Source organism: Glandiceps talaboti, chromosome 9 (assembly GCF_964340395.1).
Source record: "Glandiceps talaboti chromosome 9, keGlaTala1.1, whole genome shotgun sequence".
NCBI lineage: Eukaryota > Metazoa > Hemichordata > Enteropneusta > Spengelidae > Glandiceps > Glandiceps talaboti.
Window position 1 is genome coordinate 12,518,486 of NC_135557.1, and position 20,060 is coordinate 12,538,545.

General features: G+C 34.0%; 1 protein-coding gene across 1 annotated transcript; it reads right to left on the reverse strand.

Annotated features, from left to right (window-relative positions):
- Positions 1 to 18,952: 18,952 nt before the first annotated feature.
- LOC144439820 (melatonin receptor type 1A-like) lies at positions 18,953 to 20,032 on the reverse strand. The gene has a single exon (XM_078129052.1). It carries the CDS (start codon positions 20,030 to 20,032, stop codon positions 18,953 to 18,955), a length of 1,080 nt encoding a protein of 359 aa, XP_077985178.1.
- Between the last annotated feature and the right edge of the window lie 28 nt (positions 20,033 to 20,060).

Sequence of the window (20,060 nt, forward strand, 5' to 3'; positions counted from 1 at the left end):
TAAATTTTAATTTCTTATAACGTGCATTACGTTAAAAATAATCACCATGCGCTCTACAACTGACAGGAAAAACAAAACAAACATAATTGAACAAAAATACACTATTTGAAAAACTGTCCTGATATTAGCAAAAAACTAGTACATAGGTACACATGCATAAAGGTAAAAAATATAAAATGTCTAATGATAAAACAACCTAAAAAATTTAAAAAGGCAAGTTTTCAAACTGCTTTTCGAATGACAGTGATTCAATTATTCCATGCATTGCATTGTGGGTAAAATGTTGACACCTTCTGACTCAAAGCCTGTACATGTAATGTAATACTTGGATCAATCAATTACAAATTCCTATAGCGCTGATTTCCAGAGCACTGTTCTGTTCAGTAGTGCTGAATGGCTAAAGCACATCATAGGCTTTGGTTAACAAATAAGTCTTCAGTTTTGTTTTGAAACAATCCAGGCTGGAGGCTTGGTGAATTTCAAGTGGCAAAGAGTTCCATAGTTTGTGGGTGACATATGAGAATGAGCGACCTCCATAGGTGACTTGTCTGTAATTTGTTGTTGTAAGCAGATTCTTGTTTGTAGAATGTAGAGTGTGTCTCGGTGTGTATGGCTGGAGAAGATCACAAAATGTTAAATGTAGTCTGGAGTTACTCTGGATGGATGGATGTCTGCTTTCAGTTTGTGATGCTGTAGTTTGTGACTAAACTGTATCTTTTCTTAAATGTTTGACTAAGTCTTAATTTTTCTTGTATCTTTACTTCATCTCATTTTACAGCATCGACAAGAAAATTGATTCATCAACATATTTACAAACACTTTCATCAATTCTCTAGGTTGTAAATCATAAGTCAATACAGCCCACAAAAAAAAAATACTGGTGTGTTTACTTGCTTGTGGTAAACAGGATTTAGACAAGTTACATACAAGTGATGGTAACTCATCAAAGCATTTATAAACAACACAGGTGCGGGGTCCCATGATTCTATTTATTGATAGAATGCTATATGTTGTTATTGCAATCAATTAATCAGAGACATCCCCTGTTGGTTTTTTTAATCAGTTTTATTGTTTTTACCTAATATTGTTACATTGGGAAGTCTTTCCTTAACTTGCCTTACTCAAGCAAATGCACCAGTGTTCAAGCAAATGTACCGGTGTTTTTTCACGAGTTATATATATGTACCGGTATGTCCAACTCACACATACATACATGATACTTTGTGTTCCCAAATGATGTAAACTTGGACATTCACAATATAAGGATACTCAGCTAGCATATTCCATAATTTACAGTGTGTATCAATGATTTTACAGAGGTATTCCCCTTGTTCCTGCTTCCCCATAAACATTCAATTACAATTTGTGCTCAAGTTTGTGTTGTTAAAAAAATCCACCTACATATAGCTCAAACCCCTGACAATGTGTATTTAGGTCCACCATGTTGGATTAAAAATACTACCAGTCCTAATTTCTGACCTTCATGTTGAATTTGGTTTGTTTGCATGAAGTTGAGTAAGTTTGAGGGCATATATTTGTTTCTGAACAGAAATTTCCACCATTTACAGATGTTGTTTGTTCCAAGTGAATTTTGACATCATGCAAATAAGCCATATTGGTTGGACTTTGCGATGGGTAAGAGTTTATATATATAGTGACTGTAACCATAGACCCTGCACTTGGGCCCTGTATACACAATGCTGTTTTCAAATACGCAACTAATTTTGGTGCATTTGCACCTTCCGTTTTCCAGAAGACACCAAAAACTCATGAAAATACAAAAAATTGCCAATAGTTGATTATTTTTAAAATGATTCAATTTTATTCAAAAACATCACTTATTTATAAATAGGTGAACATGGAGAGATTCAAAAAACAAGCCGTGTAAACATATAAACACAAAATTAGGGTCTTTACTGTGACACACAAAAAAACACTTCAACCACACGTGTCTGGTTAGTCTGTAAAATAACAAGGGATAGAATAGAATAGAATAGAATACATTTTAGTAGAATAATATGAAATGGAATAGAACTGCATAGAATAGAGTAAGAATAGTATAGTATAGAATATAATTCAATAGAATAGAATAGAATGAATATAGTATAGAATAATTGATTAGCATATTCTTGAAGTTCATTATAAACACTCACCAATCCAACCCAAGTTGGATTTTTGTGGTCGATGCCATGGCTTCCGCTGAGTGGAATCATTTGACACATGAATTACAATACTCGAGATTTATCATAGCTTTTATATCTAAAACACCTACTAGTACCTGTAAGTGTTACAAACCATCACTGCATATCCTTCAAAATATGTCATTTCAGAATTCTTCTGTGATGTGAGTTATCACAGAATACTCTGAAGAGTTCTAAACATGGAGAATTAATGAATGCTTTTAGCACGTGTAAAATGTCAAGTCTTTCATGAAGAGTATAACTGATTTGGAAACATACTCTAAATGAAACTCAATCTTGATTGAACATATACAGATGTTTAATAGTGCTATAGACATGATACATTGTCTGGAAATGTGTATGTCTATCTGTGTGTGCATGTGTAAGTGTGTGGGCAAGTCTGTCTGTGTCTGTGTCTGTGTATGTTTGTGTGTGCATGTAGAAATGCATACTAGGGAACTAGTAAGTCAGTCCGAATAAATAGATGTGAAATCCGACTTTTCGAATAAAAATTCTTTATCAAGGTATTTATCGGCAAGCTTCAGACATATTTCTTTATTAGGTAAATATCTGAATAATTATATTACACATGTGTGTGTGTGTGTGAGAGAGAGAGAGAGAGAGAGAGAGAGAGAGAGAGCAATGTAAATATATTTAGTGTTGTCTAGTTGAAATATCAGAATCTCACGTACTACGAAACTAGAGACACCATAGCGTTTCAAGTAGGCGATGAGGCATGATATTTTTTTTTACATCTCACAACGTTTTTGCTACAAATGATACAAACAAAACACATGCACTGATATACATGTAGTGTGTACACACAACATGAAATGTTTACATTTTATCTCACTGTAAACACAAATAAACAGTTCTGTGTTTTGTATCTTCCTTGTTTCATCCGACAGTGATGTTGATTTGTGTTCCCAGTCAGATAAAATGTATCATTGTATATGCTTGCATGCTATCATTGTCAGTATTTTGTTCGAATGTGTTTTTTTTGTAATTTGAAGCAAAAAAACTGTGTCAGACATAAAAATCGCTTTGCCATATGATTGAAACACTATAGTTTCACTGGTTTGGTAGTATTTTAATGTGTGTCTTTGTCAGGCTAGATCTTAGAATATCATACTTTCTGTATACACTGCCGTGGCACTGAGTATCCAGGGCCATATATAACATTCTACTTGATTTTAACACATTGGAACACTGCTTTACTGACATATATTAGATATTGTGTGTAACAGTTTGTTAAGTCAAAGAAACCCACATGACCCAACCATCCCCGTTTTCCTCATTATCATAAAAAAACAACTTTTAAAATTACTGCCTTCTATTGCAGAATTAGAATAAAACCACAAGATCACTGATTCTCCTGATTGCAAATCCACTTGTGTATAGTTACCGGAACGAAAATTATAATTTGTTGCTGAAATTTGGGAAATTTAGTACAGGAAATTATTCAAAGGCTCCTTCAGGTCATCACATATATTTGTCATTCTGAATGTTAAATAAACTGTCTACTATAAGGGGAACACTTACTGGGCGGGGATTGGTTTCATGTTATCTTTTCAAAATGTTTAAAAAATGTTAGGCAACCTTTAAGTAGGGAAAAGTTGCTATGCCTAGGGGGTCATACCATGCTCAATATCATAGTAACAATAAGTATTCTATTTGTGGTTAAACACTATGCCTAGGTGCTCTTGTCACCATTCATTCTGCGTGTGTGTGCTACAGTACCCCTTAAGTATACAATTAATTGGATATTTTGTTCTGCCATACTGACTGACCATGGTATACAGAGCAAGTTTGATTTATACATTTGTTTTTTCACAGACGCCCAAAACTGACCATCTCAATTTTTTTGGCAATATTTAATAATTTTACCAGACATACTAAATATAAATATCGAGATAAAGAATTAGCAAATGTGCTATCTATTACTTGTTATCAGTGTATAAAGTATATTAATTTGTAGTTTTATTATTTTGAGTTGAGGAATTTTGGAGCAGCATCACTGTAGATTTTATGCTTTGAATATATAATTTATGTAAAGCACAGAGTCTGGGTAAGGGACATCTTGATTGTAATTTGCTGACAATGGTTTGAAAGGCCAGATATCTAATAAAAGTATATATTATAAGATACTGAATGTCTCTGTTGTTGTTTTAGATGTACATATGGCGGTATGCTTGTAAGTATGTCATGAATTCAACACAGGTTCAGTGATGCTAGAAATGTTCATATGTACACATATACATGTGTTTGTATGTATGTATGTATGTATGTATGTATGTATGTATGTATGTAAGTATGTATGTATGTATATATGTATGTATGTATGTATGTATGTATGTATGTATGCATGTATTAATCTGTGTGTATGTATGTATGTATGTATGTATAGAAGTATGTATGTATATATGTATGTATGTATGTATGAATCTGTGTGGATGTATGTGTGTGTATGGATGTGTGTATGGATGTATATATGTATGTATGTATGTATGTATAGAAGTATGTATGTATACATGTATGTACGTATGTACATATGTATGTATGTATGTATGTGTGTATGTATGTATGTATGTATGTATGTATGTATGTATGTATCTGTATATGGATATATGTATGTATGTGTGTGTGTGATATACACAAACTGCCATCTGCATGTATCGTAGACCATTTTGTTCGATACAGTTGGTATAAGCAAGGATCTTCTTTTTTGAGTGTGTGGTATGATAACAGTTTGAAATTAGGGACAGGTCAGTTCCATTGGCCTGGGGTGGGGCATGGTGGATTGGTAGTGGGATCAAACTGTTTTTGAAACTGGCAGTAGGGGGTCATCCTGTCTTGAATATTTTGGATGGGGTCATTGTGTTTTGGATTGTGATGGAAGAAAAATCCATTTCTACAATGGCATGACCTTGTCTGAACTGTGGTATTTGTTCTTGTACCTGTTTCTTACCTATATTCTTTAATATTACTTCACCTGGAGTGATGCCCAAATATATACATATATACTATGTATTACCTACCACACTAGTTAAAGAACATGTAATGTAAATACTCAGCACAATGGCCAATGTCTCTCACATATGCCTTTATGGGCAAAAGTTGAATGTTCCATAATGGTAATATTCATAGATAGTTTATAAAAGAAGTTAATCTAAATTGTTCTACATATGTACGCTTCAGTATGACGGATTAATACGCATTGTATACTTTCTATATCGAACACTACGTGTTAGCAAAACTACAAATCACTACATCTCATCAGATTCCAGTTTCTATTACACATGGTAGGTATGAGCACCTAAATTAAAGTTCTCTAATATACCAGTGACTTTACTGTATCTGCAATAGTAATGCAACGATATCAATGTTACAGACACTGCCTGCTCCATTTTTTATGTGACACATGAAACTCATCTAAAACTTATATTAACTTCAGTTTTTTGAAGCTGTGAAATATTACCTAAAAGGCTGTGGATATCTAGAAAAAATGCTTTAATAGAGCCAAAAAACTCCAGATCTGCTAGGGAAAACTTCATAGGAATCCGTCACCCCAGAGGTCACTCATGCAGTCAACCAACAATTAGATTCCCCATCCTTTTACTGTCATAATGGTCCCGGTATTAAACTTTTCTTAAACATTTTAACCCTATGTATAAAGATTATTTGCTAAGTTAAGATGATACTGTCTTAAAAATGTGAAATTATTGTCAAGATAGTCTAAAAATGGCTTTTGAAAGGCTCTGAAAGTAAAGAAACGCTCCAACCCTCCCCCTACCAATGATACTGCCATCAGATATATGCGCTGACCTTTACTATAATGATGCCATTTATAACTTTTAAGAACATATTTCATCCCTATCTTTAAAGAATGTTTTCTGATACTTGATGGCGCTGTCTTGTAAAGCTTGGAAATTATTGACTTTAAGGGTATGAATATCCTAAAAATTGGTTTTAAGAGTAAAAAAAAATCCAGAGATTCCCCCCTTTTCAAAAAATATTTCAACCGTATGTAGTTGCTAATTACATGTTGGTGCTGTCTTGCATGTTCATATTTGACTTACAAACTAACCGTTATTGTCATAACCTAAACCACTATATAAATGAACAATTACCCCACAATTACACAACAAGATCAGCAACTTACGGAACTTTTCCAATACCAAATGTACATAATACATTTTGCCAATTCAATTTCAAATATGCTGCTGTAAAACACTGAAACGCCCTTCCCCCTACTTTAAAGAATACCCATAATCGCCATGCATTCAAGACTAATCTTAAACACCATATTTGACATAATTCATTTTTTCCTGTCTTCTGCCTTCCATTGTTGTTTCTTTCATTTTCAGTGCATAATGTATTGTTTACACTTCACTTCATTTGATAAGTGTACGCTGTAACTGTATATATATCTACATTTGATATTAAGTTAGGACTATGGACTAGATTAGTCACGAGAAGACTATATCCATGGTCCTCGCCAGGGACATTTTGCTCTCCACCTGTTTGCCTTTATCGATTTCACCGCCCATAAAGTCAATGTACTCCACAGGATTCGTGATAGTTGATCGACCATTGAGAAACCCATGTTGGCAAGAACTAATGGAACTTTCAACATGCGCATATACAGATTGGAATACGATCTTTTTTAAAACTTTGTTGACTAACGGCAGTAAAAGAAATGGGACGATAATTGGTGACATCAGATCGCAGACCTGACTTAAATACAGGAACAACATGGGCTTTTTTTGAAAAGTGATGGAAAAACTACAGAATTTAAAGATTTGTTAAAAAGGATTGTGAACGGTATACATAACTGATATGCACATTTGTAAAGTATTACACCAGATACTCCATCAAGCCCACAAGCCTTATGAGGATCAGTTCCTAACAAAATTTCCTCTTATTCATTGGAAATTCAACAAATGACTTACATTTTGGATATTTACTGATAATATGATTAGAAAATGTTGTTTGGAAGAAATTACTGAAAGCATTAGCTATGTCCTGGGTAGACTCAGCTATCTGTTCATTATAGGTGACGTGTAATGGAAAACCTTTGTTGCTACGTTTATTGTTGACAAATGACCAGAAACGTTTGATATTATATTATTACTGATTATTATTACTGACTTTCACTCATAATGTTTGTTATTGAAAATAGAAATTCAAGAGGATAATAAGAACACGAAAACATTACATTCCCCAGCCAGAGGTGCACTTTATGTTGGTACATTATTAAAGCTCACCACTTTCACACACTTGTGTATAGCTATAGGCGTACGAAAACAACAAATACATGTACTACCAAACAAGAGTGACTATCGAATTTCAATAATAGACGACACAGTGATTTGTACGTCACTCAAGGTTTTTTGTTACAAATTACAAAAGTCAAAACACAGGCACAATCATAGGAAGTGATGCATTTTAAATTTGTGACAAATTGCGTCCACCCCATCTGAAACCCCGAACACTGCATGAGACATAAGCAGTGACACCCTTTTTACTTTTTGCTTCAACATTCAATATATAATGGGGCGGGGGGGGGGGCGTCCTCTCTTGGGAAGTATGAAAAACAAGCGCATCATTGCAAAATGCAATATAGCTATACTTGAATTGTTACTTTATTTAAATGTCCAAATGCAAGTGCAACAAGCCTAAGCCTAAACTTTTACAGTGACCAATAACGTCCACCCTACATCAAATGTTGTATTTGTTGTGTTTAATCATTTCATAATTTCGTTATTGCAATTTAATTTCAACAGAAGCTATGTGCCATGGTTAATTCCTGCCAAAAAAATAAATGAGAAATATTATCATTTCCTCCGATCCTCTGGCTCAATTATCAATACTTTCCCATGGTTTATGACATTGATTACTACAAAAAAATATGGTGCAACGTGTGTCAAAATCTTATTTACACAATTCTCAATGTCACCGTGGTAAATTTATACAAACGAATGATTGATTGAAATGATACTTTTAAACCATATCAGTGTTAAAAAGGGTGTTTGATTTATCTTTCTGTATTGTTAATAATACTATTAATAGAATTGAATCAGTAAATTTGAAGATGGGAATACGTTCTAAAAGAACAATATGATAAGAGATTGGCAATTTAGTTTAGTGATGATAATGATGAAGGGAATGGACATCTCACAATACCTTCGTGCCCTTGTCGACCCTCAGTATAATTACACTCAGCTTGATGTGGTCCTCCTAAGTTGACTTGATATCAGTACGGTATGTGAGAACAATATGTACACATTGGTATACAGCGATACATTGATATTAGAAGTACACAGTGATCCAGTGATATAAGTAGTGACTTTTGCATTATTGTTGGTTAGATGCATAAAGGATAGGATTTATATTTCAGGCAAGATGCAATTGCTAATATTTATTGCCTTCATTTTTCTGTAGAACAGACATGTGAGTTACCAAACAGTCTTTGATGATATTAAAAGGTTCATTGTAGTCTATGTAATTTGTTATTTCAAGACCTTGCCAAAGACATATTACTTGCATGGGAGATTGATATACCTTGTATATGCTAATTATGCTAATTACTAATTAATTAAAGTGGCCATATGGATGTGAATTTGGTATTTATTTTGGATTTTTATTTGATAAAACAGCTTCACCATGTATTTCTACTTGCAAAAATAATGTGAAATAACATATACCAAGTCCGTGTTCATAACTCAATACATTGGCAAAACGCGTGGACGTCATTATAAAAGAAATACGAGACTGGTACCAATCCCCGGGGCACCAGTCACTCGGAAGATTGTTTAGTCTCATTTTTGAAATTTGAGCATGGGTAGACAACTTGATTTCAAGTCATTTATTTTGTGTTTTGATGATGTTGGTAAATCACTCAATACAAAACAAAGGTTAGATTTTTTGTTACAAGAGAAAAAAGTTAAGCTCAGCTAAAATGGTGTTGGTTTGGTGTTTTACTCATGTAAGATATCGATGACACATACTCAGACAGCTAATAGTGCCGTCAAATAAGGTTTACCCGGACATATTGCAACCCGGACATAATTTGTAGTGCATTTTACTCAGAAATTTATGTTGAGTTATGGACCATGGTGAAAATAAAATTTTTATAGGCGTACGAAAACAACAAATACATGTACTACCAAACAAGAGTGACTATCGAATTTCAATAATAGACGACACAGTGATTTGTACGTCACTCAAGGTTTTTTGTTACAAATTACAAAAGTCAAAACACAGGCACAATCATAGGAAGTGATGCATTTTAAATTTGTGACAAATTGCGTCCACCCCATCTGAAACCCCGAACACTGCATGAGACATAAGCAGTGACACCCTTTTTACTTTTTGCTTCAACATTCAATATATAATGGGGCGGGGGGGGGGGGCGTCCTCTCTTGGGAAGTATGAAAAACAAGCGCATCATTGCAAAATGCAATATAGCTATACTTGAATTGTTACTTTATTTAAATGTCCAAATGCAAGTGCTACAAGCCTAAGCCTAAACTTTTACAGTGACCAATAACGTCCACCCTACATCAAATGTTGTATTAATTGGCTGTTTTATAAAAATGCTGTTTTCACAAACAAACCTAGCAAGTAACAAGTGTAAGGTGAAAAAAAACATACGAGGACCATCATTTGATGACTCTTATGTCATTTACATATGCTTAATATTTCTGCTGGCGGATTGAATTAGTTTAATTCATATGAAAAACTGTATATAAATCATTTCAAAAATACTAAGGCACTAATGTTAACACGTTTACCTGCAGTATACACGTAAGATGCCGAATAAACATTACAAGCTATTTATTAAGAGAAAGTATATTTCCTGTAAAGATATATGTTCTAGCAATCAGAAAAATGTAAAAGTACAGACGAAGATAGTTTACCCCTACCCTCTACTATAGGTATTTCAAAATAATAGTTTATATTGGTTGTAATGGGGAAATCATTAATAACCCTCAAAATATTCAATGTTAACGTACTTTTTCTTGCTCAGTTCATTCAACTGAATAAAAAACACCCCTTATGTGTATCAGATCATGTTATTTAAAAAACAGAATGGAAAGTTTATGCTTAATTTTTCGGAAAAATTGTTGATTTTTCAAAAATCGACAACTTAAAGCATCCAAAAATGTTATTTCTTTATGTATGGCATACATTATATCATTAGAAAGGAAATTTCCTAAGCTTTCCAAATATATAATGGATACTAAAATCTGTGCTTGCATGTGTCATATGGAAGACAATGTGTTACCCCTACCCTCAACCTTTTGACGCCATTCCGGGACGCACATGTAATTTGAAATCGAGGCCAAACAGGTAGTGCATCCCAAAATGTTCACTGTTAACATTTTGTTTCTGATTCAGGATACTCCAATGAACAAAAAACTGTTTCTGGCCAGCGCCCATCACTTAAGTACCCCCTTCCCGTGTTAATTTTTTTTCATGTTTGTCCAGCCAATTCAGTCTGCAGATGAAAGGGAAAACACAAAAGTAACTCTCCCAACGTCCTCTTCACATACTACATTATATTATTAGGGTTAAGGTCCTATAATTTGTGGCACCTACACTCTAACGACGGCTTATCACGGCTCGATCATTCGTGAACTTTCGAGACACGTCGACACCGAGTCACATGTACTGTAGTAGTATACGTGCGTAGCGTTGTTGATTTGCGTGTACGATGACGCTGTCTAAACGTAAACGGCAAGCCCGTCAAGAATTTGGCACCGAGCGATCCTCAAGGCTATTAAAGTTATAAAACGGAGATTTTGAAGGTACAAGTAGTTTAAATAAATGAGGTAATGTCTACTACGACTCCGAGTATCATAAAACGTCACTCGCAGTGGAAGAAAAACTGTTGACGTGAGTTCGTCTAGTACCATTATTTATACCGTAGTTTTGTAACACTCCTTACAATTTGTATAACATTTCCGATGTCTTACGGTGTCGTGGTGTGGAAATTTAATTTCAGGGAAAAGGTTAACTTTTTTTTATTGTGTGTCTTCAACGAAACACCAACAACAATTGCGTAGCAATGCCTAATACATGGGCAGGAATATGGCTTCAAATCAGAACGTAGCCCATATTCGAGTCAAAACACGAACACCAACTGCGTAGAGCAAGGGCTTCGATTCCAAACCAGAAAGTATACTATGTAACGTCGAGAACGGCACGCGTCCCGTATTAAAAGATTAAACCAAAGTCTCCACCCGTAGATGAATAATAGATGACATGACACCTTTATCGCGGTAAACAAACTCGTTTCTATCTGTAGCATTTCATGACACTCCTGAAATACCCGATTTTCTTCATGTCTGTAGCAAAGCAACGTACACAACCAAATGGCAAGGATTGAGTAACATATTTGCAAGTCACAGAAAAAAGCTGTTGCAATGTCTGTCGAATTTGAAAGCTTTTGAAAGCTTTTGTCGGGCGGAAGGAGTCCAATTGTGTAAATTAGCATTTTTCTGCGTTCTTTATTTTGTATACTGTGTGAAGTTCAAAGCTATTTAACTTTGCATCAGAACGTCCCAGCTGTGTCAAATTTGGCGACAATACTCGCCGAGTGTGTCGAAAAAACGTTCTTCCGGATTGTTTAGTTTTTGAGGGAATCAAGAGATATTGCGTTGAGAAGTGTGAAAAGCGGTAATTTATGCAAAAAACACAAAAATACAACTTTGGATGATTATAACAAGACAATGAGAGACAAAATAAAAAATCCGGAGAAATGTTTTTTGTTTGTTTATGTACATAGCTTTCATTTAAAGTCGAAAAGAGGACTATATTCAACTATTTGTAAAAGTGAAATAGCTTTAAGTGAAAATCGTCAAAAAACACAGTTTTTGGGTATTGGTCAATAATATGGTTAAAAATGTAAAAAAAAATCACCACAGAAACCACAACTTCATACAAAGACTCGACATAATTAATGAAAAAAAATGGTGTATTTATCTTGTCTTTACTGTGAAATGTGATGGAGGAAAAATGAGCTGACGAACCTGCATCTCAACCTTAATTGCCACAGTGAAGACAACTGCAAAGCTAATCATGAACTAGCCTATGACATCTGCCCCACATACACACTTGCTGTAAAGTACTAAATAAAAAGAACAGTAACTGCAATGATAAGTAGATTGATTAAAATTTGAATGTAAAAAAATAATCGCATCGTCGCACCACTAAATTAGGCAACATTTCCTGACGAGAAACTATATTTTCCTTTTTAGTGGCCTACAAAAATATGGCAATAACGTGTTGAAACTAAAAGCTACATCAATAATATTTTAAGGAAAAGTGCGTTTTGGTATCGCAAATGTACGTATCAAATTATATTGAACTACCCTAATTACCGAAAAACCATTAATTATGTAACTTGGTCATTAATATTCACGAGATTTTTACGAGCAATTTACATAATTAATGGTTTTCGGTAATTAGGCAAAAGTGTCATTTGCACGCAAAAAATGACATTTTAAGTAAATTAAATTACCTTGTACATTGCCTGGAGATGATTTTCGATTTTTGATTCCAGACGTTCGAATTCATATATCTCTTATGGTGAGAAGATAAATAGCATGTGAATGGTGTTGAGGCGTATGATAAAACATACATCACAAATAAAACTAACAAGTGAACTCTAAAAACAATATTTCATTATAATGAGATCGTTGGTTTTAAAATAATGATGGCGGATAATGTATCCGGCGCGGCTTGGAATCTCTTATAGTAGTAACTATGGAAACAGTACACGAGTAACCATGGTGAAAAGCATAGTACGTTTCCACTGATGTATCCCAAAGCTCCAAATTTCCATAATAATTCATTAGGTCGCGGGATATTACAAACATCGCTACGTTATTTTGCAGCTCATTATTAGGATGAAGCTTATCTTTATCTGAGTAAGTTCAGAATCGATATAATTATATAATTTGCTCAGTTTTACTTGTACATGTGTAATTGTATTATTCCCAATATTGTGCTTCATTCAGCAATATTTTGATTTTTTTCGACTCATAGTAACAAGGCCCCGTATATTACTTGTATATCTACCTCGACTGAATAAAGATTCACGTTGGAATATTACCAATTTCCTGGTTACAAAAAGGTAAAAGCTGTATTCCCCTCTATTGTGAAATAGGACAGTGAAGATCGATGGTTCTGTCATTTATCTATTTGAAAAGTGCGACATGCAAATACCTATTAAGACGAATCCCTTGAAATAAAACCTTATTTTGTGTATAAGAACTATAACTAGAATTAAATCTACTTCATATGATATGTACACGTAACTGTATTGCATATTCCACACGTCTTTTTATACACATAATTACCCTTTCAATTAATACATCTTGCTGGTATGACGGAGGAAACCGAGCTTTCGGTGAAATACGATAGACCACAGCCATGTACCAACTATGTTAGCATAGCTGTAACAGAGGTATTTTTCACAACCATGTACCAGCTATGTGAGCAATGCTAGTCAGATATGAACAAAAGGGTTGCTACAGGGTATCATTCCACCATAGCTGTTACATGTATGTGCTAGGTGTGCAGTACACCGCTATGGTACTGGGATGTGCAAAATAGTCTTAGTACAGAGGCGGTATTCCACATCCATGCAACAGGCATGTTGTTCACAACCATGTACCAGGGCTGTGGAAAAATATACCCTATAACAGGGCTGTGAGGCATACAGCTGGTACATAGCTGTGCTCTAGCACTAGGATGTGGCGACATCCTTGCTCTAGGATGTGCACATCCTAGTGCTAGAATGTACAAGGTTTCCTGTGTGATGCGACATGTTGATATAATAAATAAGCTATTGAATGGACATTATACTCACAGTAGGGTGAAGTTTCTGACAGCTATTTTATTCTCGAGTGTTCACACACGATATGATTACAGGTAAACAAAGGTAACACTAACATGTACACCAACAGTATAGGTTGAATACTGGTTTAGATATTTTGCACCTGTTTGTCCATTCCTTTCAACAGATGTCATTTCTATATTTTGTTGTACATTTTATTGTCTGTCACTTATGTCTGTGCTTCTCTTTGTATGTTCTCATCTAGCCTGTTCACGGCACTTATGGTATATTTCGTTTAATCTCCTGTATCTTCGCCTGTGACTAGATTTGCAAAAAAAAGCTGATAATACTTGTTTGAAAATCATAATGCATAATTGCCCAATCAACGTTTTCGTCACTCGTAGTTGTCCCATTATAATTATTTAGATGAAGTGATATGCAGATGAAGATATAAATGCAACTGAGATGGACAAGGCTCTATACATGTAAGGGTAATGTGAACTCATTTGTCTGTGTGTCTTTCTGCATACCAATTATGCGTTGGGATTTTCAAACCGTATTATCAGCTTTTCGCAACAGGGAACTTTCAATCCAGACTGAGCATGGGATTATCTGTGGTTATCGTAATACCTAATCTGGAGCTACCGATAAAATTAACCTCCCACAATGGTCAGGGTAACTATGAATTGATTATTTGTGGTTACAAACAATGCAACAATATTGTTTACAATATCAATTTGAGTAGTATTTATTATCGCATTTCCCATGATGCAACATTCAACATGGCAGGTTTGCAAGTTCCCTATTAAAATCACAAGCGGAGGTATGCCGGGGAGACTATGGTACATTTGTCAGATGAGGATGCAATACACTGTTTACGTCACTATAACAGTTGGGGTTCACTGATTGGATGAACAACATTTTGTGCTGATTGATGAGGGACTTTGACCAGGCGTGGTTTAGATAGAAACCACGTTGGCATCGAGACAAATGCTGCCTGTACATCCTCTGCAACCACAGAATCTCTTTGTACTGCCACGATAAACAGATTACAAGGCCAAGCAATGTAATAACTTGCAGCAATCTCCCACTCTTTGCCTGGTATTCCTTATGTTCTGTTTTTTTTTATTTCTTATACTTTATTTTCATTTTTTCCTGTATCTATTCCGTGTATATGTAATATAGTTATTTTAATTTTATCGCAATTGCCCGAAACAAACATTTTAAGAAAATGACATAAGCTAGACACAAATTACAACTTTTATTACTATGGAAAATGTGCTATCAACAAACTATATATGCTAGACAAATTAAAACTTTTATTACTATGGAAAATGTGCTATCAACAGACTAAATAAGCTAGACACAAATCAAATCTTTTATTAATATGGAAAATGTGCTATCGACAAACTATATACGCTAGACACAAATTAAAACTTTTATTACTATGGAAAATGTGCTATCGACAAACTATATAAGCTAGACAAAAATTAAAACTTTTATTACTATGGAAAATGTGCTATCAACAAACTATATATGCTAGACAAAAATTAAAACTTTTATTACTATGGAAAATGTGCTATCAACAAACTATATAAGCTAGACAAAAATTAAAACTTTTATTACTATGGAAAATGTGCTATCGACAAACTATATAAGCTAGACAAAAATTAAAACTTTTATTACTATGGAAAATGTGCTATCGATAAACTATATAAGCTAGACAAAAATTAAAACTTTTATTACTATGGAAAATGTGCTATCGATAAACTATATAAGCTAGACACAAATTACAACTTTTATTACTATGGAAAATGTGCTATCGACAAACTGTATATGCTAGACAAATTAAAACTTTTATTACTATGGAAAATGTGCTATCGACAAACTATATAAGCAAGACACAAATTAAAACTTTCATTGCTATGGAAAATGTGCTATCAACAAACTATATATGCTAGACAAATTAAATCTTTTATTACTATGGAAAATGTGCTATCGACAAACTATATAAGCTAGACACAAATTAAAACTTTTATTACTATGGAAAATGTGCTATCAACAAACTATATATGCTAGACAAATTAAAACTTTTATTACTATGGAAAATGTGCTATCAACAAACTATATATGCTAGACAAATTAAAACTTTTATTACTATGGAAAATGTGCTATCGACAAACTATATAAGCAAGACACAAATTAAAACTTTTATTACTATGGAAAATGTGCTATCAACAGACTATATATGCTAGACACAAATTAAAACTTTTATTACTATGGAAAATGTGCTATCAACAAACTGTATAAGCTAGACACAAATTAAAACTTTTATTACTATGGAAAATGTGCTATCAACAGACTATATATGCTAGACACAAATTAAAACTTTTATTACTATGGAAAATGTGCTATCAACAAACTATATAAGCTAGACACAAATTAAAACTTTTATTACTATGGAAAATGTGGTATCAACAAACTATATAAGCTAGACACAAATTAAAACTTTTATTACTATGGAAAATGTGCTATCAACAGACTGTATAAGCTAGACACAAATTAAAACTTTTATTACTATGGAAAATGTGCTATCAACAGACTGTATAAGCTAGACACAAATTAAAACTTTTATTACTATGGAAAATGTGCTATCGATAAACTATATAAGCTAGACACAAATTAAAACTTTTATTACTATGGAAAATGTGCTATCAACAAACTATATATGCTAGACAAATTAAAACTTTTATTACTATGGAAAATGTGCTATCGACAAACTATATAAGCTAGACACAAATTAAAACTTTTATTACTATGGAAAATGTGCTATCAACAGACTATATATGCTAGACACAAATTAAATCTTTTATTACTATGGAAAATGTGCTATCAACAGACTATATAAGCTAGACGCAAATAAAACTTTTTTTACTATGGAAAATGTGCTATCAACAGACTAAATAAGCTGGACACAAATTAAATCTTTTATTAATATGGAAAATGTGCTATCGACAAACTATATAAGCTAGACACAAATTAAAACTTTTATTACTATGGAAAATGTGCTATCGATAAACTATATAAGCTAGACACAAATTAAAACTTTTATTACTATGGAAAATGTGCTATCAACAGACTATATATGCTAGACACAAATTAAATCTTTTATTAATATGGAAAATGTGCTATCGACAAACTGTATAAGCTAGACACAAATTAAAACTTTTATTACTATGGAAAATGTGCTATCAACAAACTATATATGCTAGACAAATTAAAACTTTTATTACTATGGAAAATGTGCTATCGACAAACTATATATGCTAGACAAATTAAAACTTTTATTACTATGGAAAATGTGCTATCAACAAACTATATAAGCTAGACACAAATTAAAACTTTTATTACTATGGAAAATGTGCTATCGACAGACTATATATGCTAGACAAATTAAAACTTTTATTACTATGGAAAATGTGCTATCAACAGACTATATATGCTAGACACAAATTAAATCTTTTATTACTATGGAAAATGTGCTATCGACAAACTATATAAGCTAGACACAAATTAAAACTTTTATTACTATGGAAAATGTGCTATCAACAAACTATATAAGCTAGACACAAATTAAAACTTTTATTACTATGGAAAATGTGCTATCAACAGACTATATATGCTAGACACAAATTAAATCTTTTATTAATATGGAAAATGTGCTATCGACAAACTGTATAAGCTAGACACAAATTAAAACTTTTATTACTATGGAAAATGTGCTATCAACAAACTATATATGCTAGACAAATTAAAACTTTTATTACTATGGAAAATGTGCTATCGACAAACTATATATGCTAGACAAATTAAAACTTTTATTACTATGGAAAATGTGCTATCGACAAACTATATAAGCTAGACACAAATTAAAACTTTTATTACTATGGAAAATGTGCTATCGACAAACTATATAAGCAAGACACAAATTAAAACTTTCATTGCTATGGAAAATGTGCTATCAACAAACTATATAAGCTAGACACAAATTATTGCTACGGAAAACGTGCTATAGACAAACTATATAAGCTAGATACAGATTAAAACTATTATTATTATGGTAATTCCCCCATGGAACAGCCGTTATGTTTACAGTCAATTGTGTACAGGACAATAGCTCTGCATTCCCGAGGTAATTTACGGTGGTTGCCCATCAACAGTCTCCAGAAGCAATCATTTGAAAATGTCATCCCTAAACTCTTGCTTTGGTGCATCTTACCTTAAATTAAAAAGTCCAGCCAGATCTATTGACATTCCAATACAAAGAGAGTCAAAACTAAATGTTCAAGGGTGAAACGAATTCATCTCTAGAGGTTTTCCCATAAACCCTTGCAGGATATCTCCCAAATGGCTGAACATATCAAGTGCAGTAGGACATCTTTACAAGATTTCAAAGATATTAAAGTCAGTTACCAAGTTGTTATTTATCATCCGAAAAAATATGTAAGTTGACAGTAGTAGTCAATTATTATAAGTTTAACTGGACCTTTCCTTTAGAGCAGATTTTCAACTTTTTGAAAAGGTAATTTTTTCGTTAAAACAGCAATATCATATTAGTTTGATACTTTATATGCACTGTCACCAATTTATTGCACATATGACATACATGATTAGTTTGTAAATCTGTTCAGCGTTCACTGGACACATCCTGGTGTTACATCTCTGTCATAGTCCTCTAATGATGCATTAGATGTAATTTCATAGAACTTACTCGCAAGGTCATAACTTATAGATTCTTTCCTTTCTAATTGCCCGGGAAGTTAACATGTTGTGGCTGTACATGTTGCTGTCTTGTTAAGGTAAGTAAATAAGTGTTGTTTTCCAAGTCAGCACACGAGACATTGGGGTTTGGTGAAACTACACATCATGGTGAATGTTCTAACGGTACAACGTTTATCCTGATGGTGTTGCGACAGTTGCCCCTAAAGACATCGGGTCCTTTCTTTCTCTTTACGTTATGCCATAGTTGTTTCATTCTCCCGATAATTTGATTGTTCCTGACAACATATACCAATGGATTAATCACAGGTGGACAATTCGAAACGATGGACGCAATCCGATGAAACGTGTAGGGTAACGCGTTACAAGAGGTACCACCAAATATCACAACGATGGCCGTCGGGATGAAGCATACTGTGAAACTCGCCACGATAATGACCAACCCACCTACCACTTTACGGTTCTCTTTTACCCGTCGAAGTCTTTTAGCTTTCTCAGCTGGCGTCAGGTCTCTCGGATCTAACGGCTCAAGACGCCGATGTTGGCGGTGAATTGCACGAGCGATGAGCACGAAACTGACGATAATGGCGGCATAGGGGAACAAAATCCCGGAAACTACCGGATAAATAAAAGCGTCCGCGTCTAAATGACATGAAAAATACCTCACGTCGTAGGCAACTTTATATTCTTCTAAAATCGATGGCATAATGATGCCAACGGATGTAAACCATATCAGGAATACCATTGCCATGACTCTCTTTGTGGAAAACACTCTATCGTAGTGAACACATCTACAAACGAGGCAATAATTATGCAAGGCTAAAGACATCATGGAGAAGATGACCACGCTGCCAAAACAGTATTTCAGCAAAGCGACAACCCTGCACAACACCATATTATATTGTAATGAGTGTCTCTGAACCAGTGAACTCAGTAAAAACGGTTGATACAAAGACGACATTAGAAAGTCGCTCACAGTCAGGTTTAGAACCAAAATTAGATATCCCCGTCTTCTGAAGCCTTTGAACAATAAGTAACAGCCAGCTAAGAGTATCGCTAAATTACCGATGCAACCGACGAACGATAGTACGAACATGATTATGGCTTGAGGAACAACCGCCAACATCCTCTCGTTCGTGTCTGGTACACAAATATTGACTGCTGGAAAATCCTCAACAGTATGGTTCCAGTGGCTAATGTTCTCGGACCCAGTCACACTATCCATTTCAAATGTATGCTAAAAAACCCTTACT

Excerpts from the sequence above, each read along its gene's own strand:
- LOC144439820 (XM_078129052.1), bottom strand. The coding sequence starts at position 20,032 with ATGGATAGTGTGACTGGGTCCGAGAACATTAGCCACTGGAACCATACT.